This window comes from Symphalangus syndactylus, chromosome 13 (genome assembly GCF_028878055.3).
Source record: "Symphalangus syndactylus isolate Jambi chromosome 13, NHGRI_mSymSyn1-v2.1_pri, whole genome shotgun sequence".
Taxonomy (NCBI): domain Eukaryota; kingdom Metazoa; phylum Chordata; class Mammalia; order Primates; family Hylobatidae; genus Symphalangus; species Symphalangus syndactylus.
In genome coordinates this window covers 46,036,964-46,058,551 of record NC_072435.2, presented here as the reverse complement: position 1 = coordinate 46,058,551, position 21,588 = coordinate 46,036,964, and the positions used below count along the sequence as shown (strand labels likewise).

Genomic DNA, 21,588 nt, shown 5'->3' with positions numbered 1-21,588 from the left:
CAAAATTGTACTACCAAATAAAAAGAAGTCCGTCTGGCCGGGCGCAGTGGCTCACGCTTGTAATCCCAGCACTTTGGGAGGCCGAGGCGGGCGGATCATGAGGTCAGGAGATCGAGACCACGGTGAAACCCCGTCTCTACTAAAAATACAAAAAAAAATTAGCCGGGCGTGGTGGCGGGCGCCTGTAGTCCCAGCTACTCGGAGAGGCTGAGGCAGGAGAATGGCGTGAACCCCGGGAGGCGGAGCTTGCAGTGAGCCGAGATTGCGCCACTGCACTCCAGCCTGGGCGACAGAGCAAGACTCCATCTCAAAAAAAAAAAAGAAGTCCGTCCAAAATAACCAAATCCTGGCTGGGCATGGTGGCTCAAGTCTGTAATCCCAGCACTTTGGGAGGCGGAGGCAGGTAGGTCACAAAGTCAGGAGTTCGAGAACAGCCTGGCAAATATGGTGAAATCCCATCTCTGCTAAAAATACAAAAATTAGCAAGGCGTGATGGCAGGATTCTTGAGGCAGGAGAATCACTTGAACCTCGGAGGTGGAGGTTGCAGTGAGCCAAGATCACGCCACTGCACTCCAGCCTGGGTGACAGAAGGAGACTCCATCTCAAAAACAAAAATAAATAAATAAAAACAAAATAAAATGACCAAATCCTGAGAAAGTATATTGGCACTACATATGCCCTACATATCAAAAATACTGAAAGGAGTTTCTTCCACTGAAAATATCATAATGCAAGAGAACAACACATAATCACATGAAAATATGCAACTTTCTGGGAAAGATACGTACATACACACAAATGGAATTTCTTAACATTATCATAATGGTGCAGAAAACATTTTAAATTATTCTCTAAAATTTAAAAGATAAAACTATAGAAATTATTATGGACATCTGTTAATGAATATACAACATAAAAGATATAATTTGCAAAATCAATAACAAAGTTGAAGGCAGATGTAATGGGGAAGAATTTTTGAATGCAACTGAAGTTAATTTTTTACCACATTCAAATATATTTTTGGATCTTTTAGAGGTTTTATGTAATTTCCCAAGGTACCACTAAGAAAATATCTGTATAGATACACAAAAGAAAATAAGAAAAAACCTGAAAGCATATCAATACAAAAATCAGAAAAACACAAAAAAGACTGAAAGAGAAAACGAGAGACAAAGATACAAGAATCAAATAAAACAATTAATAAAATAACATTAGTATGATTTTCTCTTTCAGAAAATGAGAACAGATGAGGTCAAAATAATATTACACAAGCTACATCTTAAGTCAAAAATTGTCATATTTTATAAAATGTACTTTAAGTTGAAAGACAAATAAGGACATTAAACAATATATAGATTCATTCACTGGGAACCTATGACAACTTTGTTTATACATGTGTGTATTTGCGTGTGTGTGTCTCAGATTAGGGTTTCAAATATATAAAGCAAATATTAATAAAATTGAATACACACAGAGCAATAAAATTCTAGTAGGATATTTCAATACCCCACTTTCTGCAATAATAATAAAATGAGGCAGAATATTAGTACGGAAACAGAGGACTACAAGCAGTAAAAAACAATTATTTCTAATGAAGGTATAGAGAACAAGTGACAGAAAACTACAGGGAAAATATTTATCCAGGCAAACAAACATAGAAATAATTATACGGGCAATAGATATACGGTTTATTCATATTGAATTTTGTGGAACAGTCTTAAATTGTACATAGTTAAACATTGTCACATATAAACTCAAAACTCAAAACACAATTCACTGGTGTGATGTGGCATACCCAAAAATATATAACAAAAAAGTTAAATTGCAAAAAATTTAAAACATGGAATGTAAAACTTATCGGATACCATCAAGTAGATCAATGTACTCAGGAAAGGAATTTTAAAACATAGGGAAAAAGTAGGGCGGGCACAGTGGCTCAAGCCTGTAATCCCAGCACTTTGGGAGGCCGAGGTGGGCGGATCACCTGAGGTCGAGAGTTCAAGACCAGCCTGACCAACATGGAGAAACCCCGTCTCTACTAAAAATACAAAATTAGCCAGGTGTGGTGGCACATGCCTGTAATCCCAGCTACTAGGGAAGCTGAGGCAGGAGAATCGCTTGAACCTGGGAGGCGGAGGTTGCGGTGAGCCAAGATCGAGCCATTGCACTCCAGCCTGAGCAACAAGAATGAAACTCCGTATCAAAAAAAAAAAGTAATAGGTGGCTCAAAAAAAAAAAAAGTAATAGGTGGCTCATGCCTGTAATCCCAGCACTTTGGGAGGCTGAGGTGGGTGGATCACGAGGTCAGGAGTTTGAGACCAGCCTACCCAACATGGTGAAACCCCATCTAGATTAAAAATACAAAAATTAGCTGGGCATGCTGGTGCACACCTGTATCCAAGCTACCCAGGATGCTGAGGCAGGAGAATCACTTGAACCTGGAAGGCAGAGGTTACAGTGAGCCAAGATCACGCCATTGCACTCCAGCCTGGGCAATTGAGTGAGACTCCATCTCAAAAAAAAAAAAAGAAAAATATCTGCATAAAGCTGTTGGTACACTATATAAAATAATTTTAATATCAATAACAAACTGGAAAATATGGAGGCAGAGTTTTATATTCAATTGAAGTTATGAGATTTAAAAATATTGTTTTATCTTTAAGATGTATGTAATCTCCAATTGTCAAGATCATTACAAAGATAATATTTATAGAAAGTATGCAAAAGAAAATAAAAAATAAAGCATGCCAGTACAAAATTAAATGAAAATTAAGAAAGTAAAACAGGAAATAAGAAAAACATAACTACTAGAAACACATAAAACAGTAACAATATAACTGGTAATAACGACTTCATTTCTTTAAGCAATCATTTTAAGTATAGATTCATTAAACTACTTAATAAAATAAAATGTAACCTTAGGACTTTGGAAGGCCAAGGTAGGCTGATCATTTGATCCCAGGAGTTCAAGTCCAGCCTGGGCAACATGGCAAAATTCTGTCTCTACAAAAAATACAAAAAAGCTACCTGTGTGTGATGGCACATACTTGTAACCCAGCTACTTGAGAGGCCGAAATGAGAGGATCATCTGAGTTTGGGGGGTTTGGGTAGCGGTGAGCCATGCAAATCAGCCTGGTTGACAGAGTGAGACACTATCTCAAAAATAAATGAGGCCAGACACAGTGGCTCACACCTGTAATCCTAGCACTTTGAGAGGCCGAGACGGGCAGATCACCTGAATTCAGGAGTTCAAGACCAGCCTGACCATCCTGGTGAAACCCAGTCTCTACTAAAAATACAAAAAATTAGCCCAGCATAGTGGCAGGCACCTGTAATCCCAGCTACTAGGGAGGCTGAGGCAGGAAAATCGCTTGAACCCAGGAGGCGGAGGTTGCAGTGAACTGAGATCGCGCTGTTGCACTTCAGCCTGGGCAACAAGAACAAAACTCTGTCTCAAAATAAATAAGGAGGTGGAGGCTACAGTGAGCCAGAATTATGCCACTGCACTCCAGCCTTGGTGACGGTAAGATCTTGTCTCAAAACAACAATGGCTAAAGTTATACCCTATGTTTTCTAATAAGGCTAAAATTATACCCTATGTTTTCTAATAAAAACTGAATGAAATTGGAATTAAAAGCAAAAGTCAAACTGGCAAATTCAAAACTATGTGAATATGAAACACACTCTTCAATATATTCTTGCTCAGGGGTCAAAAAATTTCATTCTTCAGAGATGTCACTACAACGTACAGTTAAAAGCTACAGAACATAAACAATGTGATACTGACACAAAGATAAGCAGATGAAAGAACAGAGAGCTCAGTACTGAACCCTTCTGTATATGATCAAATGATCTTCCACTAAGTTCCCATGAGCACAAAACAGAGAAAAATAATCTCTTCAAAAAATGATGTTGAGGTCAGTCTCGGCGGCTCACGACTGTAATCCTAGCACCGCTGAGGTGGGCAGATCACTTGAGGTCAAAAGTTTGATACCAGCTTGGCCCTCATGGTGAAACCCCATCTCTACTAAAAATACAAAAAATTAGCTGGACATGGCGGTGTGTGCCTTTAATCCCAGCTACTCGGGAGGCTGAGACTTCCCTAGTACTTAGCCATAAAAATAATTAGCCATAAAAATACTTAGACATAAAATAACTAACAAATATTTTAGAAAAAAATACAGGAAAAACACATGACATGGGTCTTGGCACCATTTTCTTAGATACGAAATTAAATGCGTGAGCAACAAATGAAATAACAGAAAAGTTTAACTACACTAGACTTCGAAATTTCTGCATATCAAAAAACAATTCAAGAGTAACAATATCGCTTAGGAAATGGGTGAAAACATTTGCAAATTACATGTGAAAGAAGTTAATATTCAAAATATAAACAACACTTAAAACTAAACAGTAGCCAGGCGCGGTGGCTCACGCCTGTAATCCCAGCACTTTGGGAGGCCGAGGCGGGTGGATCACAAGGTCAGGAGATCGAGACCATCCTGGCTAACACGGTGAAACCCCATCTCTACTAAAAATACAAAAAATTAGCCAGGCATGGTGGCTGGCGCCTGTAGTCCCAGCTATTCAGGAGGCTGAGGCAGGAGAATGGCGTGAACCCGGGAGGCGGGGCTTGCAGTGAGCTGAGATCATGCCACTGCGCTCCAGTCTGGGCGACAGAGCAAGATGCTGTCTCAAAAAAAAAAAAAAAACTAAACAGTAAAGTTGAATAACTTGATTTAGAAAAGGACAAACAAAATTTTCATTAGAAAAGTATACCAATGAGAAAAAGCATTTGAAAGGACAAACAAAATTACTAATTTGTAGAGAAAAAAAACACAATGACAAACAAAATCACCTCACAGCCATTACAATGGCCACTATACATTTTTTTAAAAACACCAAATCTGTTGATGATACAATAAAAATGAAACTCATGTTGAATGTTGGTGGAAAACAAAGATGCAGCCATTATTTTAAAAAGTTATAAATGTTCCTCATTTATAAATCTATATCCAAAATATGTAACAAAGGCCAGGAGCAGTGGCTCGAGCCTGTAATTCTAGTAATTTGGGAAGCCAGGGGGGCAGATCACCTGAGGTCAGGAGTTTGAGACCAGCCTGACCCCGTCTCTACTAAAAATACAAAAAATTAGCTGGGCGTGATGGTGGGTGCCTATAATCCCAGCTACTTGGGAGGCTGAAGCAGGAGAATCACTTGAACCAGGGCGGCAGAGTTTGCAGTTAGCCAAGATCACACCACTGCACTCCAGCCTAGGTGACAGCAAGATTCCATCTCAAAAAAAAAAAAAAAAAGCAACACAAGACCTGGAAGACATATTTGAAAATCCATCTTTATTATACCAGCATTCACAAAAGCCAAAAGGCTGAAGCAACCCAGATGTCTCTTGATTTATAAACATATCAAAAAATATAACATATACATACAATGGAATATTATCCCACCTTAAAAAAAAGTCGTCACATTTTAAGATGAACATTGAGAGTATTATGTCACCTGAATTAATCCAGTAACAAAATTATGGACACTGTATGATTCCACTTACATGAGGTATCTTAAGTAGTCAAAATCATAAAAGCAGAAAGTGGAAGATTTGTCTGTCAAGGGCTGGAGAGAGGGTAAAATGAGCAGTTGTTACTTAATAGGTATCGAGTTTTAGTTTTACAAGATGGAATGTCTCTAGAAGTCTTTTGCACAACAATGTGAATATATTTAAAATGCCTGAAATGAACAGCTTTTTTTGAGACAGGGTATCGCTCTGTCACCCAAGCTGGATTGTATTGGCACAATTTTGACTCCCCATCAATCTCCCATGTAGCTGGGACCACAGCTGCACACCACGATGCCTGGCTATTACTAATTTTTTTTTATAGAGAGGGGTCTCCATATGTTCCCCAGGCTGGTATCAAGTTGTTGGGTCCCAGGAATCCTCCTGTCTTGGCCTCCCAAAATCCTGGGATTACAGATAGAGCCACAACCACACCAGGCCCTGAAATGTACACTTCAATAAATTTAAGATGGTAAATTTTATGTGTTTTTAAAACAATGTCTTTAAAGAAAAACTGAAAAAAAAATCCAAATTATAAATCTTTTTGAAAATTACAAAAATTTTCAAATCACAAAAGTGTTTCTCTCAAAAAAGGAAATATATATTCATCTTTAAACACATGGTGAAAATAAGACTATCTCTATGACTACTCACTTAGGCAAGATAAAACTACCATCAAAAATCAGCTAAGAAAGAATATAAGCTAAGCCATAACTAAAATTGAGGTCATATTTATAGATAAACACACATACATATGTAATCTAATTGTGATAGACATGCATAATTTATCTCTTAGTTAAATCTCAAATTGACTTAAAGTGTACAAAAAGAATTGCAAATTCTCTGAAATTATAATATGTAAGTAAAACCGATAGACACAATAAACTGCTGAGGCTGGGTGCGGTGGCTCATGACTGTAATCCCAGCACTTTGGGAGGTTGAGGCAGGCAGATCATAAGGTAAGGAGTTCAAGACCAGCCTGACCAATATGGTGAAACGCCATCTCTAATAATAATAAAAAAATTATCCGGGTGTGGTGGCGCACCTGTAGTCCCAGCTACTCAGGAGGCTGAGGCAGCAGAAGGGCTTGGACTCGTAAGGCGGAGGTTGCAGTGAGCTGAGATTGTGCCACTGCACTTTAGCCTGGGCAACAGAGTGAGACTTCATCTCAAAAAAAAAAAAAAAATCCTAAACTGAAGAAACACACTAATATAGAAATTCAAAAAAATAATAAGAGAAATGTTTACTCATAAAATCTGGCATGCCACATTGATGAATCATTAAAAAGAAATTGTCAGGCTGGGTGCAATGGCTCACGCCTGTAATCTAAGCACTTTGGGAGGCCGATGGGGGGCAGATCACCCGAGGTCAGGAGTTTAAGACCAGCTTGGCCAACGTGGTGAAACCCCTCTACTAAAAATACAAAAATTAGCTGGGCATGGTGGCACATGCGTATAATCCCAGCTAATTGGGAGGCTGAGGCACGAGAATTGCTTGAACCCAGGAGATGAAGGTTGCAATGGGTCAAGATCGCACCACTGCACTCCAGCCTGTGTGAGAAAGGGTAACTTATCTCAAAAAATAATAATAATAGGCCGGGCGCAGTGGCTCACGCCTGTAACCTCAGCACTTTGGGAGGCCGAGGCATGCCAATCACGAGGTCAGGAGATCGAGACCATCCTGGCTAACATGGTGAAACCCCATCTCTACTAAAAATACAAAAAATTAGACGGGCATGGTGGCAGGCACCTGTAGTCCCAGCTACTCAGGAGACTGAGGCAGAAGAATGGCATGAACCCGGGAGGCAGAGCTTGCAGTGAGCTGACATCACACCACTGCACTCCAACCTGGGCAACAGAGCGAGACTACGTCTCAAAAAAAATAAATAAATAATAATAATAATAATAATAATAAATTTGTCTAGGTAACTGCAATATTTAACTGTTACTATGTACTCATCATATACAGGTATTTTGAATCATTGGCATGCACTGTGTGGCAGTAAAATTTCACGGAATATGCAGCGTATAAATAGAAGATTCTAATAAGAATCTTATAATAAATTAGCATTTAAAAGAAACTAGAGTTGCTTTTTGTGCTTTAAATACATGCTATTCCTACACAAAATGAAACTGCTGTAATCCAACTTTAGAAGCAAAGAATAGCCAGCCTTATTTTTTATTTATTTATTTTTTTTAGACGGAGTCTCGCTCTGTCGCCCAGGCTGGAGTGCAGTGGCGCCATCTCGGCTCACTGCAAGCTCCGCCTCCTGGGTTCATGCCATTCTCCTGCCTCGGCTTCCCGAGTAGCTGGGACTACAGGTGCCCGCCACCATGCCCAGCTAATTTTTTTGCATTTTTAGTAGAGACGGGGTTTCACCATGTTCGCCAGGATGGTCTCGATTTCCTGACCTCGTGATCTGCCTGCCTCGGCCTCCCAAAGTGCTGGGATTATAGGCGTGTGCAACCGTGCCTGGCCTACATTGTTAAATATAGAAAATATACATATATATTTTGCATAATAGGGTAAGACCCCCTGATATGTAAAACAAATATTAGGAAATAAACTATGTCATTATTTAGATATAGGCTGAAGAAAGTAGATGAAAATTCTGTAATTCCCTTTTGCCTGCAGCAAACTTAAATTTACAAGTAACTATTTTAGTAAATATGGAGTACCTACTAATTATCTAATTTACTTCAGGCATACCATGCAAATTCTAGCACATTGTCCTAAATATCTGAATCTAAAATTACAAACAAATTTGAAGTAGAAAATAGAAAGTAAAAATGTATAAGGAGAGTGACATCAGTGAGATGAAAAGATTAAAAGTGTCCTATTTTCAAATCCCCTTACAGCAAAAACAAAGTCAGCCATCTCTGACAAAAATGCCTTCATGAGAGAAATAGGCATTATTGCTCACACCTGTAATGACAGCCACATGGTACAATAAGGTTGGAGAACTGCTTCAGGCCAGGATTTTAAGACCAGCCTGTCTTATGTAGCAAGACAACATATCCAAAATAAGGGCCTCTAAGAGAGATTTGAGATCCAGGGACACAGTTGTGAAATGCTGTTAAAGCTTAAGTTTGAAAAATGTTCTATTCAGAAGGCAGGCCCTTATTCAAGTGGGAAACTAAAGGACCCCTGTTCTTGGCTACAGACCAGGCTAGGGTTCACCCAACTTGGTCCCACTGAGAATTCTGACCTTACTCTGTAACCATCCCAAACTCCTCCCAGCCACAGTCTGGGAGAGGTTGGGCCATTCCAGACCTGGAGGAAGGTGCCCATTTACAGCCACGTAGACAGGCTTGCAGATCTTGGCCTTTACTGTGGCCCTGAAGCAGTTCAGTGACTCAGTTTCAGTTACCTGAGCCACAGTCTATGGCCAGTTCTGCCTACATAGAAACCCACACAGTTACCTGAGGAAATGCTCTCTGGTACTCACTGAAAGCCACACTCATCCACATCCTGATACAAGGCCCACAATATGCAGACCCGACTGCAAAAACATGCCCTAGTGTCTGCCTTATGGAGCAAAGTCCTGAAGGATATTCAGTCTGTCCAAAAATAAAATAAGAATTACAACTACCCAAGCCCCTGTATCAAGCCAACTAAAGGTGAACCCTAGTGCAGACCCAGCAGCCTTGTGACCAAGCTACACCCCCTCTTCACTACAAACTCAGAGGGCGTCTCATCACCCTAAGGACTCAATAAAAGATCTTTACCTTCTGAAATCAGTTTATGAAAACTTTTTTTTTTTTTTTGAAGAGGTGTTTTCTTCATCAGATTCAGTTCTATTTTAATGTAACACGGGAAGTAGGTGGCAGAAGAATTTGCCAAAGAAATAAAAAAATCCATTGAAATTGAAGAAAAGTGGCTGGGTGTGGTGGCTCACACCTGTAATCCCAGCATTTTGGGAGGCCGAGGTGGGTGGATCACAAAGTCAAGAGATCAAGACCATCCTGGCCAACATGGTGAAACCCCGTCTCTACTAAAAGTACAAAAAGTTAGCTAGGCATGGTGGCATGCACCTGTAGTCCCAGCTACCCGGGAGGCTGAGGCAGGAGAATTGCTTGAATCTGGGAGGCAGAGGTTGCAGTAAGCCGAGATCATGCCACTGCACTCTAGCCTGCCAATAGAGTGAGATTCCATTTCAAAAAACAAAACAAAAAAAGAAATTAAAGAAGAGTAAGTAAAAAGTTGCTGTTTGTAGATCATACAATCTTATATTTAAAATACCATACACAATACATTAAAACCTGCCTAAACTAATAAATACACTCAGTAAATTAGTAAAATATAAAACTAACATACAAGTATATGTATGGTCTCATAAACTTAAAACAAACTGATAAAATAGAGGAGGAAAAAAATCTTAGTTACTATAGCATTAAGTAATAAATTTCAGAGAAAAAAATTAACCAATGAGGTGAAAAATCTTTACAATAAAAAAATTAAATCAATAAAAAAGTTAGAAAATATCCAAATAAATTTTAAAATAGTTTATGTCTATGGATGGAAAGAATAAATATTATTAAATTGCCATATTATTCAAAGTGATCTATAGATTCAATAAACTTCCTATCAGAATTGCAGTGGTATTTTTTTCCAGTAATAGAAAATACAATTCTACAAGTTACATGAAACTAAAATAAACTTCGATAGCCAAAGCAATCTTGAGGAAAAAGAACAAAGCAGGATATTAAACTTACAATTTCAAACTATATTTCAAGACTATATAGTAATAAAAACAGAATGGACTGTGCAGAAAAATAAACAAAAAATGCAACAGAAACTGCTACTCTAACACATTTCAGACGTGATGCAAAAAGAGTACTTAAAAAATAGTTTTAGTTTCTCAAAATCATGCAGATATTTGTGTCCCCAAAACAATGGAAAAAGAACTAGATGGTGCAGTCTCTTATATGTCCTGAAGAGGACTTTCGCTCTCACTGTGAATTTGAAGGAAGATCACTGAAAGAAAAGTAGAATCATTAGAGAATTTAAAAGCATGAGACAGAAGATGTCCCTTTGTGAGGGCAAAATTAAAAAACAAAAAAACCAAAACAAGAGACAGCACCCAGGAACTATTTCCTTTGGAACACAGCTTCCCAAATCACATTTTAAAAACTGGCTTTCTCTTTGACCTTGGGACCTCTAATCTGTGTCATCTGTTGTACTCATTTTCACTCCCACATACCTGGGGGGTTGGCAATCATCTCATGTCTCTTCATTGTTAAAGGTTTTTTTCCTTGCTCCAGACAGGTGATCAGGTCTGGCTTAGAGACAACAATACCTGTTTTATTAAGAATAAATAGCATGAATCTTGCTCATATTCTCCAATTACAAGCTAGTACTGTGCTCAGCAGAGAGGATGTTATCAAATATCCTAGTAAATTAATACCAAAATACTAAATCATAACAGAAATTTCTTGATATTTAGAAAACACTTTCAACTTGTAGGTTTATTTTTCTTAGAGACAGTTTCACTCTTGTTGCCCAAACCAGAGGAGTGCAATGGCGCGATCTCGGCTCACCGCAATCTCTGCCTCCCGGCTTCAAACGATTCTCCTCTCTCAGCCTCTGGAGTAGCTGGCAAGACAGGCCTGCACCACCATGCCAGGCTAATTTTGTATTTTTAGTAGAGATGTGCTTTCTCCATGTTGGTCAGTCTGGTCTCAAACTCCCAACCTTAGGTGATTCATCCACCTCCGCCTCCCAAAGTGCTGGGATTACAGGCATGAGCCACCTTGTAGATTTTTTAATTTTACTACCTGGTGTGACTGAATCAAAGGTTGGTGGTGGCAATTAGATTTTCAGGTGGGGACAACAATATTTTATGCCACTAAATTTCTGGACTTACTACTAATTTAGAGTGAAGAACACAGCTCAACTCAGGCATGTGGAAAGTTTGGATTAAGATTAAACATCTTGGCTGAGCGCAGTGGCTCACGCATGTAATCCCAGCACTTTGAGAGGCCAAGGCGGGCAGATCACGAGGTCAGGAGATCGAGACCATCCTGGACAACACAGTGAAACCCCGTCTCTACTAAAAATACAAAAAAAAAAAAAAAAAAAAAAAAAATTAGCCAGGCATGGTGGTGTATGCCTGTAGTCCCAGCTACTCGGGAGTCTGAGGCAGGAGAATAGCATGAAACCGGGAGGCGGAGGTTGCAGTGAGCTGAGATCGTGCCGCTACACTCCAGCCTGGGCGACAAAGCGAGACTCTGTCTCAAAAAAAATAGATTAAACATCTTGAAATTCTTTTCTAAATGAACAAATTCTGAAGAGTTTCTGGAAAAGGGGCATCTGAAACTCTTTTATGCAAAGAATAAATTACTAAAAAACATTTCACAAAAGGAGAAATAAAACCTTTAGGGTATATTATGAATTATATATTCAAGTTATCCTCACCAAGGAAGACCAAGTTTCTGTAGTTCTCTAACATCACATCCCTGTATAGATTCCGCTGTGCAGTGTCCAGGCAATGCCACTCCTCCAGAGAGAATTCTATGGCCACATCTCTAAATTGCAATGGTCCCTGAAACACACACACACACACACACACACACACATTTTTACCAAGTGGCCATGAGTGGAATTTTTAATTTGGCTTCAGGTGAAATTAGAGACTAAAGAGAACTGGTTCCGACTCTTAGGACTGCCTAAAATTATCCAATAAAATAATTCTCGACACAGAAATATTCTCTAATGTATTCTGTAACTCTGAGAAGAAAGAGCAGCATAAGATCCGCTACATCAGTTTATGATATTTTTCTAGATAATAAAGTAGAAATTTAAGATCATAAATATGAACATGCACATTTTTGAGTGCTATATTTACAATATACAGAAGGAGTTGTGAATGTGGTGGAATAGTTAAATATTAAATTTGAACTCAATTGAACGTGGCCACAAACAATGGTCATCAAGTCCCAGAACAGGTTGTGTGAGCCCCTTGAGGTGTTCATCCAGCACTGTTTCAGAGAAATCTCTATTTTGATCTATTCTATACGTTAGTTATTGAAAAATAATAGACAATCACAAAAACAAGTTGACCTTTTTGTGTTCCTTCAGCCCAGTTGCGAAGGGCCCCTGTGACTGGGCCTCATGCCAAACAACTTGTTACAAAAAGAGCTAGGGTCCCAGACCGCGCCAAAGCTTCAAGAGACCTCTGCTCATCTGTGCACGGAGGGGTGGCTGACTCTAGAGCCCAGGCTGTTGCTTCCCAGTATGTTGGTGAATCCTCCATAGTCTGGTGAGTGTGGTGTCTGACCCTGGAGCCCAGGCTGTTGCTTCCTGATCTGGTGATGAATCCCCCATAGTCTCATGAGTGTAAATATGTATATATACACATCTTTTTTCCCTTCTCCGCTTCCCATTGCAATTTGCTTCTGATATCAATTTGATTATTATATCTGCATTGCCATTTACGTGGGATAAAGCTTGTTTACCCTTAAAGGTATTGTGTGTGTGTCTTTTCTTCTCCCCTTGTGCATTTCCCACACAGAACACCATATTTCTCAGAGGCTTTGTTTGTTCCTTTTTATTATTTTTCCTTTAATCTTGTCTGCAAGCCTTATTCTGGCAAGGTGGCCTTCAAACTCTGATATCCTTTCTTCTGATTGGTCAATTTCGCTATTGATACTTTTGTATGCTTCAGGAAGTTCTCATGCTGTTTTTCAGCTCCATCAGTCATTTATGTTCTTCTCCAAACTGTTTATTCTAGTTAGCATTTCCTCTAATCTTTTATCAAGGTTCTTAGCTTCTTTAAATCGGGTTCGAACATGTTCCTTTAGCTCAGCAGACTTTGTTATTACCCATCTTCTGAAGCCTGCTTCTGTCAATTCATGCATCTCATCCTCTGTCCAGTTCTGCACCCTTGATGAAGAGACATTGTGATCAGCTGGAGGAGAAGAGGCACTCTGGCCTTTCAGCATTTTTTTGTTGATTCTTTCTCATCTTCATGAGTTTGTCTAGTTTTGATCTTTGAGGCTGCTGATCCTTCGATGGTTTTTTTTGTTTTGTTTTGTTTTGTTTTAGACAGAATCTCACTCTGCTACCTAGGCTGGAGTGCAGTGGCATGATCTCGGCTCACTGCAACCTCCACCTCCCAGGTTCAAGTGATTCTCATGTCTCAGACTCCCGAGTAGCTGGCACTACAGTCATGCACCATGCCTGGCGAATTTTTGTATTTTTTAGTAGAGACGGGGTTTCGCCATGTTGGTCAGGCTAGTCTCCTGACCTGTAGCGATCTGCCCACCTCAGCCTCCCAAAGTATTGGGATACAGGTGTGAGCCACCACGCCCGGCCTCGGATAGGGTTTTGTGGGTACTTTTTTGTTGTTGATGCCGTTGTTGTTGCTTTCTGTTTGTTTGTTTTTCTTTCAATAGTCAGGCCCCTCTTCTGTAGGGCTGCTGCAGTTTGCTGGGGGGATCACTTCAGGCCCTATTCATCCGATTCACTCCCGTGACTGGAGATGTCACTCAAGGAGGTTGGAGAACAGCAAAGACAGGTGCCTGCTCTTTCCTCTGGGATCTCTGATCTCAAGAGGCACCAACCTGATGCCAGTAGGATTGCTCCTGTATAGGGTGTCTGACAATCCCTGTTGAAGGGTCTCACCCATTTGGGTGGCACAGGGAGCTGAACCCATTTAATGAAGCACTTTGACTTTCCTTTGGTGGAGCGGTGGGGTGTTTCCTGAGGGGAAACCCACTCATTTGGGCTGCCTGAATTCCTCAGAACTAGCAGGAGGAAAGGCTAAGTCTGCTGGTCCACAGAGACTGCAGCCACCCCTCCCACTAGGGGCTCAGGCCCAGGGAGACCAGAATTCTGCCCCTGAGCCCCTGGCTGAAGTTATTGGAGTTCCTGCAGGGAGGCCCTGCCCAGTGAGGAGGGATGGGTCAGGGTCAGGCCTGAAGAGACACTCTGGCTGCAGTCTGCCACAGCCAGAGTGTTGGGTTGTAGGGGACACCTCGAGACCAAGCCGTCCAGCCTCCTTGGATCTAGCAGGGGAAAAGTGTGGCCAGGAGATATAGAGATGGCTGCTGCCCTTCCTGAGCCCAGGGAGCTTAGCCTGTCAGGCAGTTGCGAGTCCCATTGCTGGCTGTTGTCCCTCCCCTAAGTATCTCAAAGGGCTTAGACAGCAGCCAGCCACGGCTGTGGTACTGGTCACCCTTCCCCTGGGAACTTGGCAGGCTTAAGCAGATTCTAGCTGAGAGGCTGTTGAGGATCTGCTCAGCTCCAGGGTTGTGTCAGGCATAATAAGTTTCTCTTCAAAGGGTAACTTCCTTGTTCTTTGTTCTCAAAATCAACTTCCTTGTATGTTCCTGCTCCTAGCTACCTGCTCTGCAAACAACTCTTCCCACCAGTCCCAATCTGTAACCCACATCTCTTCTTTATTTGGAAGAAGTCCTCCTCACTCCTAGTTACCTGCTCTGTAAACAACCTTCCTGCCAGTCTCGATTTAAAATAGCCAGTTGAGTTAGCTTAGATTATGTGGTCATACTCCCAGCCAATGGGGACAGGTCCCAGAAGTAGGGACTATGTTAGCAATAATAACTCCTTCCCTCTCTAGTACAGTGTGCTCTTGCAACAACCAGAGATATGAGCAGCCCCCTTCTGCAGAAGGAAATTTGCCTTGCTGAGAAATTCCTTGTTTGAGTGCTTGTTTTCTTTGTGACTCTGAGCTCTTGTTTCCAACAGCTGTGACCTTAGGCTCTGGTGGCGTGGGTTCACAAGTGGAATCTTCCGATCCATGAGTTGCACTGTTCCATGGAAAAAGCACAGTTTCCTGGGCTGGGTAGCATGCTCACTCACTGCCTCCCTTGGTTGGGGGGTAGGGGCTTCCCAGCCCCATGTGGGTGTCAGGTGGGTTGCCGCACCACACTGTTCTTCCTTCTTCTCCATGGTTCTTACCAGCCACCTAGTCAGTTCTGATGACAGAATCTGGATACCTCAGGTGACAGTGCAGGATTCACATGCTATTATTGTTTCCAGAATTGGTGGGTTCTTGGTCTCACTGACTTTAAGAATGAAGCTGTGGACCCTCACAGTGAGTGTTACAGTTCTTAAAGGTGGCATGTCCGGAGTTTGTTCCTTCTGATGTTCGGATGTGTTTGGAGTTTCTTCCTTCTGGTGGGGTTTGTGGTCTTGCCGGCTCAGGAGTGAAGTTGCGGACCTTTGCGGTGAGTGTTACAGTTCTTAAGGTGGCACATCTGGAGTTGTGCATTCCTCCTGGTGGGTTCTTGGTCTCACTGGCTTTAGGAGTGTAGCTGCAGACCTTTGCGTTGAGTGTTACAGCTCATAAAGGCAGTGTGGACCCAAAGAGTGAGCAGCAGCAAGATTTATGGCAAAGAGCAAAAGAACAAAGCTTCCAGAGTGTGGAAGGGGACCCGAGCGGGTTGCCGCTGCTGGCTCAGGCAGCCTGCTTTTATTCTCTTATCTGGCCCCACCCACATCCTGCTGATTGGTCCATTTTACAGAGAGCCGAGTGGTCTGTTTTGACAGGGCACTGATTGGTGCGTTTACAATCCCTGAGCTAGACACAAAGGTTCTCCACGTCCCCACTAGATTAGCTAGATACAGAGTGTCCACACAAAGGTTCTCCAAGTCCCCACCAGAGTAGCTAGATACAGAGTGTCAACTGGTGCATTTACAAACCCTGAGCTAGACACAGGGTGCTGATTGGTGTGTTTACAAAGCTTGAGCTAGATACAGAGTGCCCATTGGTGTATTTACAATCCCTCAGCTGGACATAAAGGTTCTCCAAGTCCCCACCAGACTCAAGAGCCCAGCTGGCTTCACCCAGTGTATCCCACACCGGGGCTGCAGGTGGAGCTGCCTGCCAGTCCCACGCCATGTGCCCATGCTCCTCAGCCCTTTGGTGGTAGATGGGACTGGGCGCGGTGGAGCAGGGGGCCGCACTCGTTGGGGAGGCTCTGGCCCCGCAGGAAGGCAGCTAAGGCAAGGTGAGAAATTGAGCACAGCAGCTGCTGGCCCAGGTGCTAAGCCCCTCACTGCCCAGGGCCAGCGGGCCGGCTGGCCGCTCCAAGTGTGGGGCCTGCCGAGCCCACGCCCACCCGGAACTCGCTCCGGCCCGCAAGCTCCGCGCGCAGCCCTGGTTCCTGCTGGTGCCTCTCCCTGCACACCTCCCCGCAAGCTGAGGGAGCTGGCTCCGGCCTTGGCCAGCCCAGAAAGGGGCTCCCACAGTGCAGCAGCGGGCTGAAGGGCTCCTCAAGTGCCGCCAAACTGGGAGCCCAGGCAGAGGAGGCGCCCAGAGCGAGCGAGGGCTGTGAGGACTGCCAGCACGCTGTCACCTCTCATTATGATTCTTTTCTATGGGATGCTGCTTGTAGTCAGCCATCTTAGCCCCACCCCCACCAATTTTTCTTTGAATGTCTGATAGAATTCAGCTGTGAATCCACCTGGTTCTGAAGTTTTTTTTGTTTGGTTGGCAATTTTTTAAAATTATTATTTCAATCTTGCTGCTTATTATTAGTCTGTTCAGAGTTGTTGTTGTTTTTTTAATCTAGGAGGGTTGTACATTTCCAGGAATTTATTCATCTCCTGTAGGTTTTCTAATTTGTGCATGTAAAGGTGTTCACAGTAGCCCTCAATGATCTTTTGTATTTCTGTGGCATCAGTTGCAATATCTTCTGTTTCATGTCTAACTGAGCTTGTCTGGATCTTCTCTCTTCTTGGTTAATGCTGTTAATGGTCTATCAATTTTGTTTATCTTTTCTAAGAGCCAGCTTTTCATTTCATTTACCTTCTTTTTTTTGTTATTGTTTCAGTTTCATTTAGTTCTGCTCTGATCGTTGTTATTTCTTTTCTTCTACTTGGTTTGGCTTTGGCTTGTTCTTGTTTCTCTAGTTCCTTGAGGTGTTATCTTACGTTGTCTACTTATGCTCTTTGAGACTTTTTGACGTAAGCACTTAATGCTATGAACATTACTTTTAGCACTGCTTTTGCTGTATTCCAGATATTTTGATAGCTTATGTCATTATTATTGTTCAGTTCAAAGAATTTTTTTTTTATGATCACAAAGAAGTAACATTTTTTTTCTTTTGATAGAGTCTCGCTTTGTTTCCCAGGCTGGAGTGCAATGGCACGATCTGGGCTCACTGCAACCTCCACCTCCCAGGTTCAAGCAATTCTCCTGCCTCAGCCTCCCAAGTAGCTGGGATTACAGGCATCTGCTACCACCCCCAGCTAATTTTTTTGTATTTTTAGTAGAGACAGGGTTTCACCATGTTGGCCAGGCTGGTCTCGAACTTCTGACCTCAGGTGATCCACCCACCTTGGCCTCCCAAAGTGCTGGGATTACAGGCATGAGCCACCACACCCAGCCTGAGGCCTCATTTTTTTTTTTAATTGACAACTCAATCTCTAGATACAGTATTGCATGAATTTTAAGTGGATCAACAATTATATTATTGATACAAACTCATGAGCATTTATATAAAACTACCACTCTAGGTTTTGGTGTGTTTTGTGCCAGCTACTTTAGGGAATAAAAGAAACATAAAGGACCTCAGCTACTTGAATTCACGAGAATCAGCTTTCAAAAAAAGCACATATGTCATCTCATAGAATACTTAACATGTCAAACCCAGGAAAATCAGTAACTGTGACAAAAGGAACACTTTAAAGGAAAGTTGATGATTAAAATATTAGGCTAAAATATTAAGAACTTTAGCAACTGGATCGAGGAACCAGAAAGTGTAGGCACACTGGGAATTTTAAGAAAAGATCCCCATGTTCTCCTGCACAATGAGGACCACATTCCAAAAGCATAATTCTGGGTTGCTACAATGTTTTCTCTGCTACAAACCATTGTTTCAAAGGTGAAAGAAACAAGATGGTAATTCACATAAATTCTTCCCACTCAAAATAAAATAAAAATACCATGATCTCCATCAAATTATAAATAAATTCTATCAAAATGTGAACCAAATAAAGAAATCAGACCATTTGCCTTCACTGACTGCCTCAGAGGGCAGAGCGTGTGTCATCTACAACGAAGGGGAGATGGGGGTAGAGTCCCCACTCTCCCTTGGCCTGTGGAGTAGGGGTGGACAGGAGCGCTTTGGCTTCTCTGGGGTTTTGCTTCCTCACATAGGGAATTGAGGGAAGTGGCCTTGATGGCTTTATGAGACCCGACAACTAAAAGATCAAAGTCACCTTGAGATCCCATCTCTGAGCAGATGTATAGTGTGGCAAAAGAAATGGATTAAAAAACAGGTGGATGGCCGGGCGCGATGGCTCACGCCTGTAATCCCAGCACTTTGGGAGGCCGAGGCGGGTGGATCACGAGGTCAGGAGTTCAAGACCAGCCTGGCCAAGAAGGTGAAACCCCGTATCTACTAAAAATACAAAAAATTAGCCGGGTGCAGTGAAAGGCGCTTGTAATCCCAGCTACTCGGCAGGCTGAGGGAGGAGAATCACTTGAACTTGGAGGGCGGAGGTTGCAGTGAGCTGAGATTGTGCCACTGCACTCCAGCCTGACAACAGAGTGAGACTCCATCTCAAAAAAAAAAAAAAAAAAATAGGTGGATGACATCTTTCTCACCTTTTTTGTTTTTTTTTTGAGACGGAGTCTCGCTCTGTCACCCAGGCTGGAATGCAGTGGCATGATCTCGGCTCACTGCAAGCTCTGCTTCCTGGGTTCACGCCATTCTCCTGCCTCAGCCTCTCCGAGTAGCTGGGACTACAGGCGCCCGCCACCACGCCCGGCTGATTTTTTGTATTTTTAGTAGAGACGGGGTTTCACCGTGGTCTCGATCTCCTGACCTCGTGATCCGCCCGCCTCGGCCTCCCAAAGTGCTGGAATTACAAGCGTGAGCCACGGCACCCAGCCCCTCTCTCACCTTTTGATACCATCACTCAGAACTAATCTGTACTATAGTTGAAGAAAATCTTTGTCCAGTACTATCAAAGGGTACACAATGAGGCCTCTGACAATAAAAATTTTCATACAAATGTATTAAAAGGCTATGTTAAGTTTGGGTGGAAAAAACAATGCACCACCATGTTACTACCAGCAGTCAGGATGTCCTGTCTTGGATTTTAGAAGTCGCCAATCTGGTTGGGAGAAATTCTGAGGGGGATGCATGTTCAAGCCGTTCAGTAGAGATCTAAGGAGTGCACACAGTCCAGGAAATGGATAAACAGGTGCCCAGGAAGGCATCTTTAATGAAACTGTTTCTAAAACAAAGGATGTAAGAGACCTAAATGATCCAAAGAGAGTGATGGCTTCTCATTTTCTGTGCCCTACAGGGAATACAAATATCATTTCTTCTGGAATCTAACACACTGGCTTCATTTTCAAAATGCATCACTTTATTTTCCTTACAAGGCAGCAGCATATTAAACACGTGACAGTCACATGATTTCTGCAGTGAGCCCCAAGGCTTCCATGAGCTTTCCTGGAACCTACAGCCAGAAGAGTCCTGAGATTTCAAATATTAAAGCTTTCTCCACAGCCACAAATTCCTTTGATGTTTGGGTTATTGAACACAAGCTCACTGGATAATTTTTCTTCAACATAGTCCATTTCTGTTCCTAAAAGTATTAGCTGTGCTTTCTTTTCAATGAATACTCTGACTCCATCTTGAATAACTTCATCAGAATCTCCTTTTGTCTTTGTATATTCTAGAGTATGGGAAAGGCCATTACAGCCCCCTGGCTCGCACACCAACTTTTACACCTATATACTCAGGCTTATCTTTAAGAAGTTGTTTTATCTTGTTTACTGCTGAAGGTGTCAGGGTGAGGGCGGCCCAGGTGGACTGAAGCTTCCTCTTGCTCACAGCCCAGACAGTTGCCCCGACTAAGGAAGCCGACACCTTTGCTGTCCTGGCGCTCCGGTACCTCCAGCTGGAGCTCGGCCACCTCAGCCTCTCTCCATGGACATGGCGGGCACATTCAGTTCAAAGAATTTTTAAATTTCCATCTTGATGTCATCCAATGCTCATTCAGAAACAGGTTGATCTTTAATTTTTTAATTTAATTTCCATGTATTTTTTTAATTCCTAAAATTTATTTAATTTCCATGTATTTGCATGGTTTTGATGGTTCGTTTGGAGTTGATTTTCACTTTTATTCCACTGTAGTCTCAGAGAGTAGTTGATATGATTTTGATTGTCTTGAATTTGTTGAGACTTGTGGCCTATCATATGTCTATCTTGGAAAATGTTTCAAGTGCTGATGAATAAACTGTATATTCTGCAGTTCTTGGATAGAATGTTTGCAAATATATTTTAAGTCCATTTGTTCTAGGATATAGTTTAAGTCCATTGTTTGTTGTTGTTGTTGTTGTTGTTTTCTGTCTTGATGACTTGTCTACTGCTGTCAGTAGAGTGTTGAAGTCCCTCATTATTATTGTGTTGTCATCTATTTCATTTCTTAGGTCTAGTAGTAATTGTTTTATAAATTTGGGAGCTCCAGTGTAAGGTGCATATATATTTAGGATTGTGATGTTTTCCTGTTGGACTAGTCCTTTTATCATTATATAATGTCCCTCTTTGTCTTTTCTTTTTTTTAACTGTTTTTGCTTTAACATCTGTTTTGTCTGATGTAAGAATGGCTACTACTGCTAGCTTTTGGGGTACATTTGCATGGAATATCTTTTTCCAACCCTTTACCTTAAGTTTAAGTGAGTCCTTATGTGTTGGGTGAGTCTCTTGACGATAGCAGATATTTGGCCTGTAAAATCTTTTTTTTTTTTTTTGAGTTGGAGTTTAATTCTCGTTGTCCAGGCCGGAGTGCAATGGCGTGATCTCGGCTCACCGCAACCTCTGCCTCCTGGGTTCAAGCTATTCTGCTACCTCAGCCTCCTGAGTAGCTGGGATTATGCCATGTCTGGCTAATTTTTTTGTATGTTTAGTAGAGACAGAGTTTCTCCATGTTGGTCAGGCTGGTCTCAAACTCCCAACCTCAGGTGATTTTTCACCAGCCTCAGCCTCCCAAAGTGCTTGGATTACAGGCATGAGCCACTGCACCCATCCTGGTA

The 21,588-nt window shown here is 41.8% G+C and overlaps 1 protein-coding gene and 1 pseudogene across 1 annotated transcript in view; both read right to left on the bottom strand.

Moving 5' to 3' along the window:
* LOC129460211 (zinc finger protein 737-like) overlaps window positions 1–12,144 on the bottom strand; it is a gene marked incomplete at its 5' end in the record, with an annotated part of 43,996 nt that extends 31,852 nt beyond the window's left edge. Inside the window, 2 exons of the mRNA XM_063614909.1 lie at window positions 10,774–10,869; window positions 11,988–12,144. Of these exons, the coding sequence (XP_063470979.1) occupies window positions 10,774–10,869; window positions 11,988–12,144 (253 nt within the window). The remainder of the gene's footprint in view (window positions 1–10,773; window positions 10,870–11,987) is intronic.
* Window positions 12,145–20,034: 7,890 nt separating this feature from the next.
* LOC129460210 (iron-sulfur cluster assembly 1 homolog, mitochondrial-like) lies at window positions 20,035–20,506 on the bottom strand (annotated as a pseudogene).
* Window positions 20,507–21,588: the final 1,082 nt, after the last annotated feature.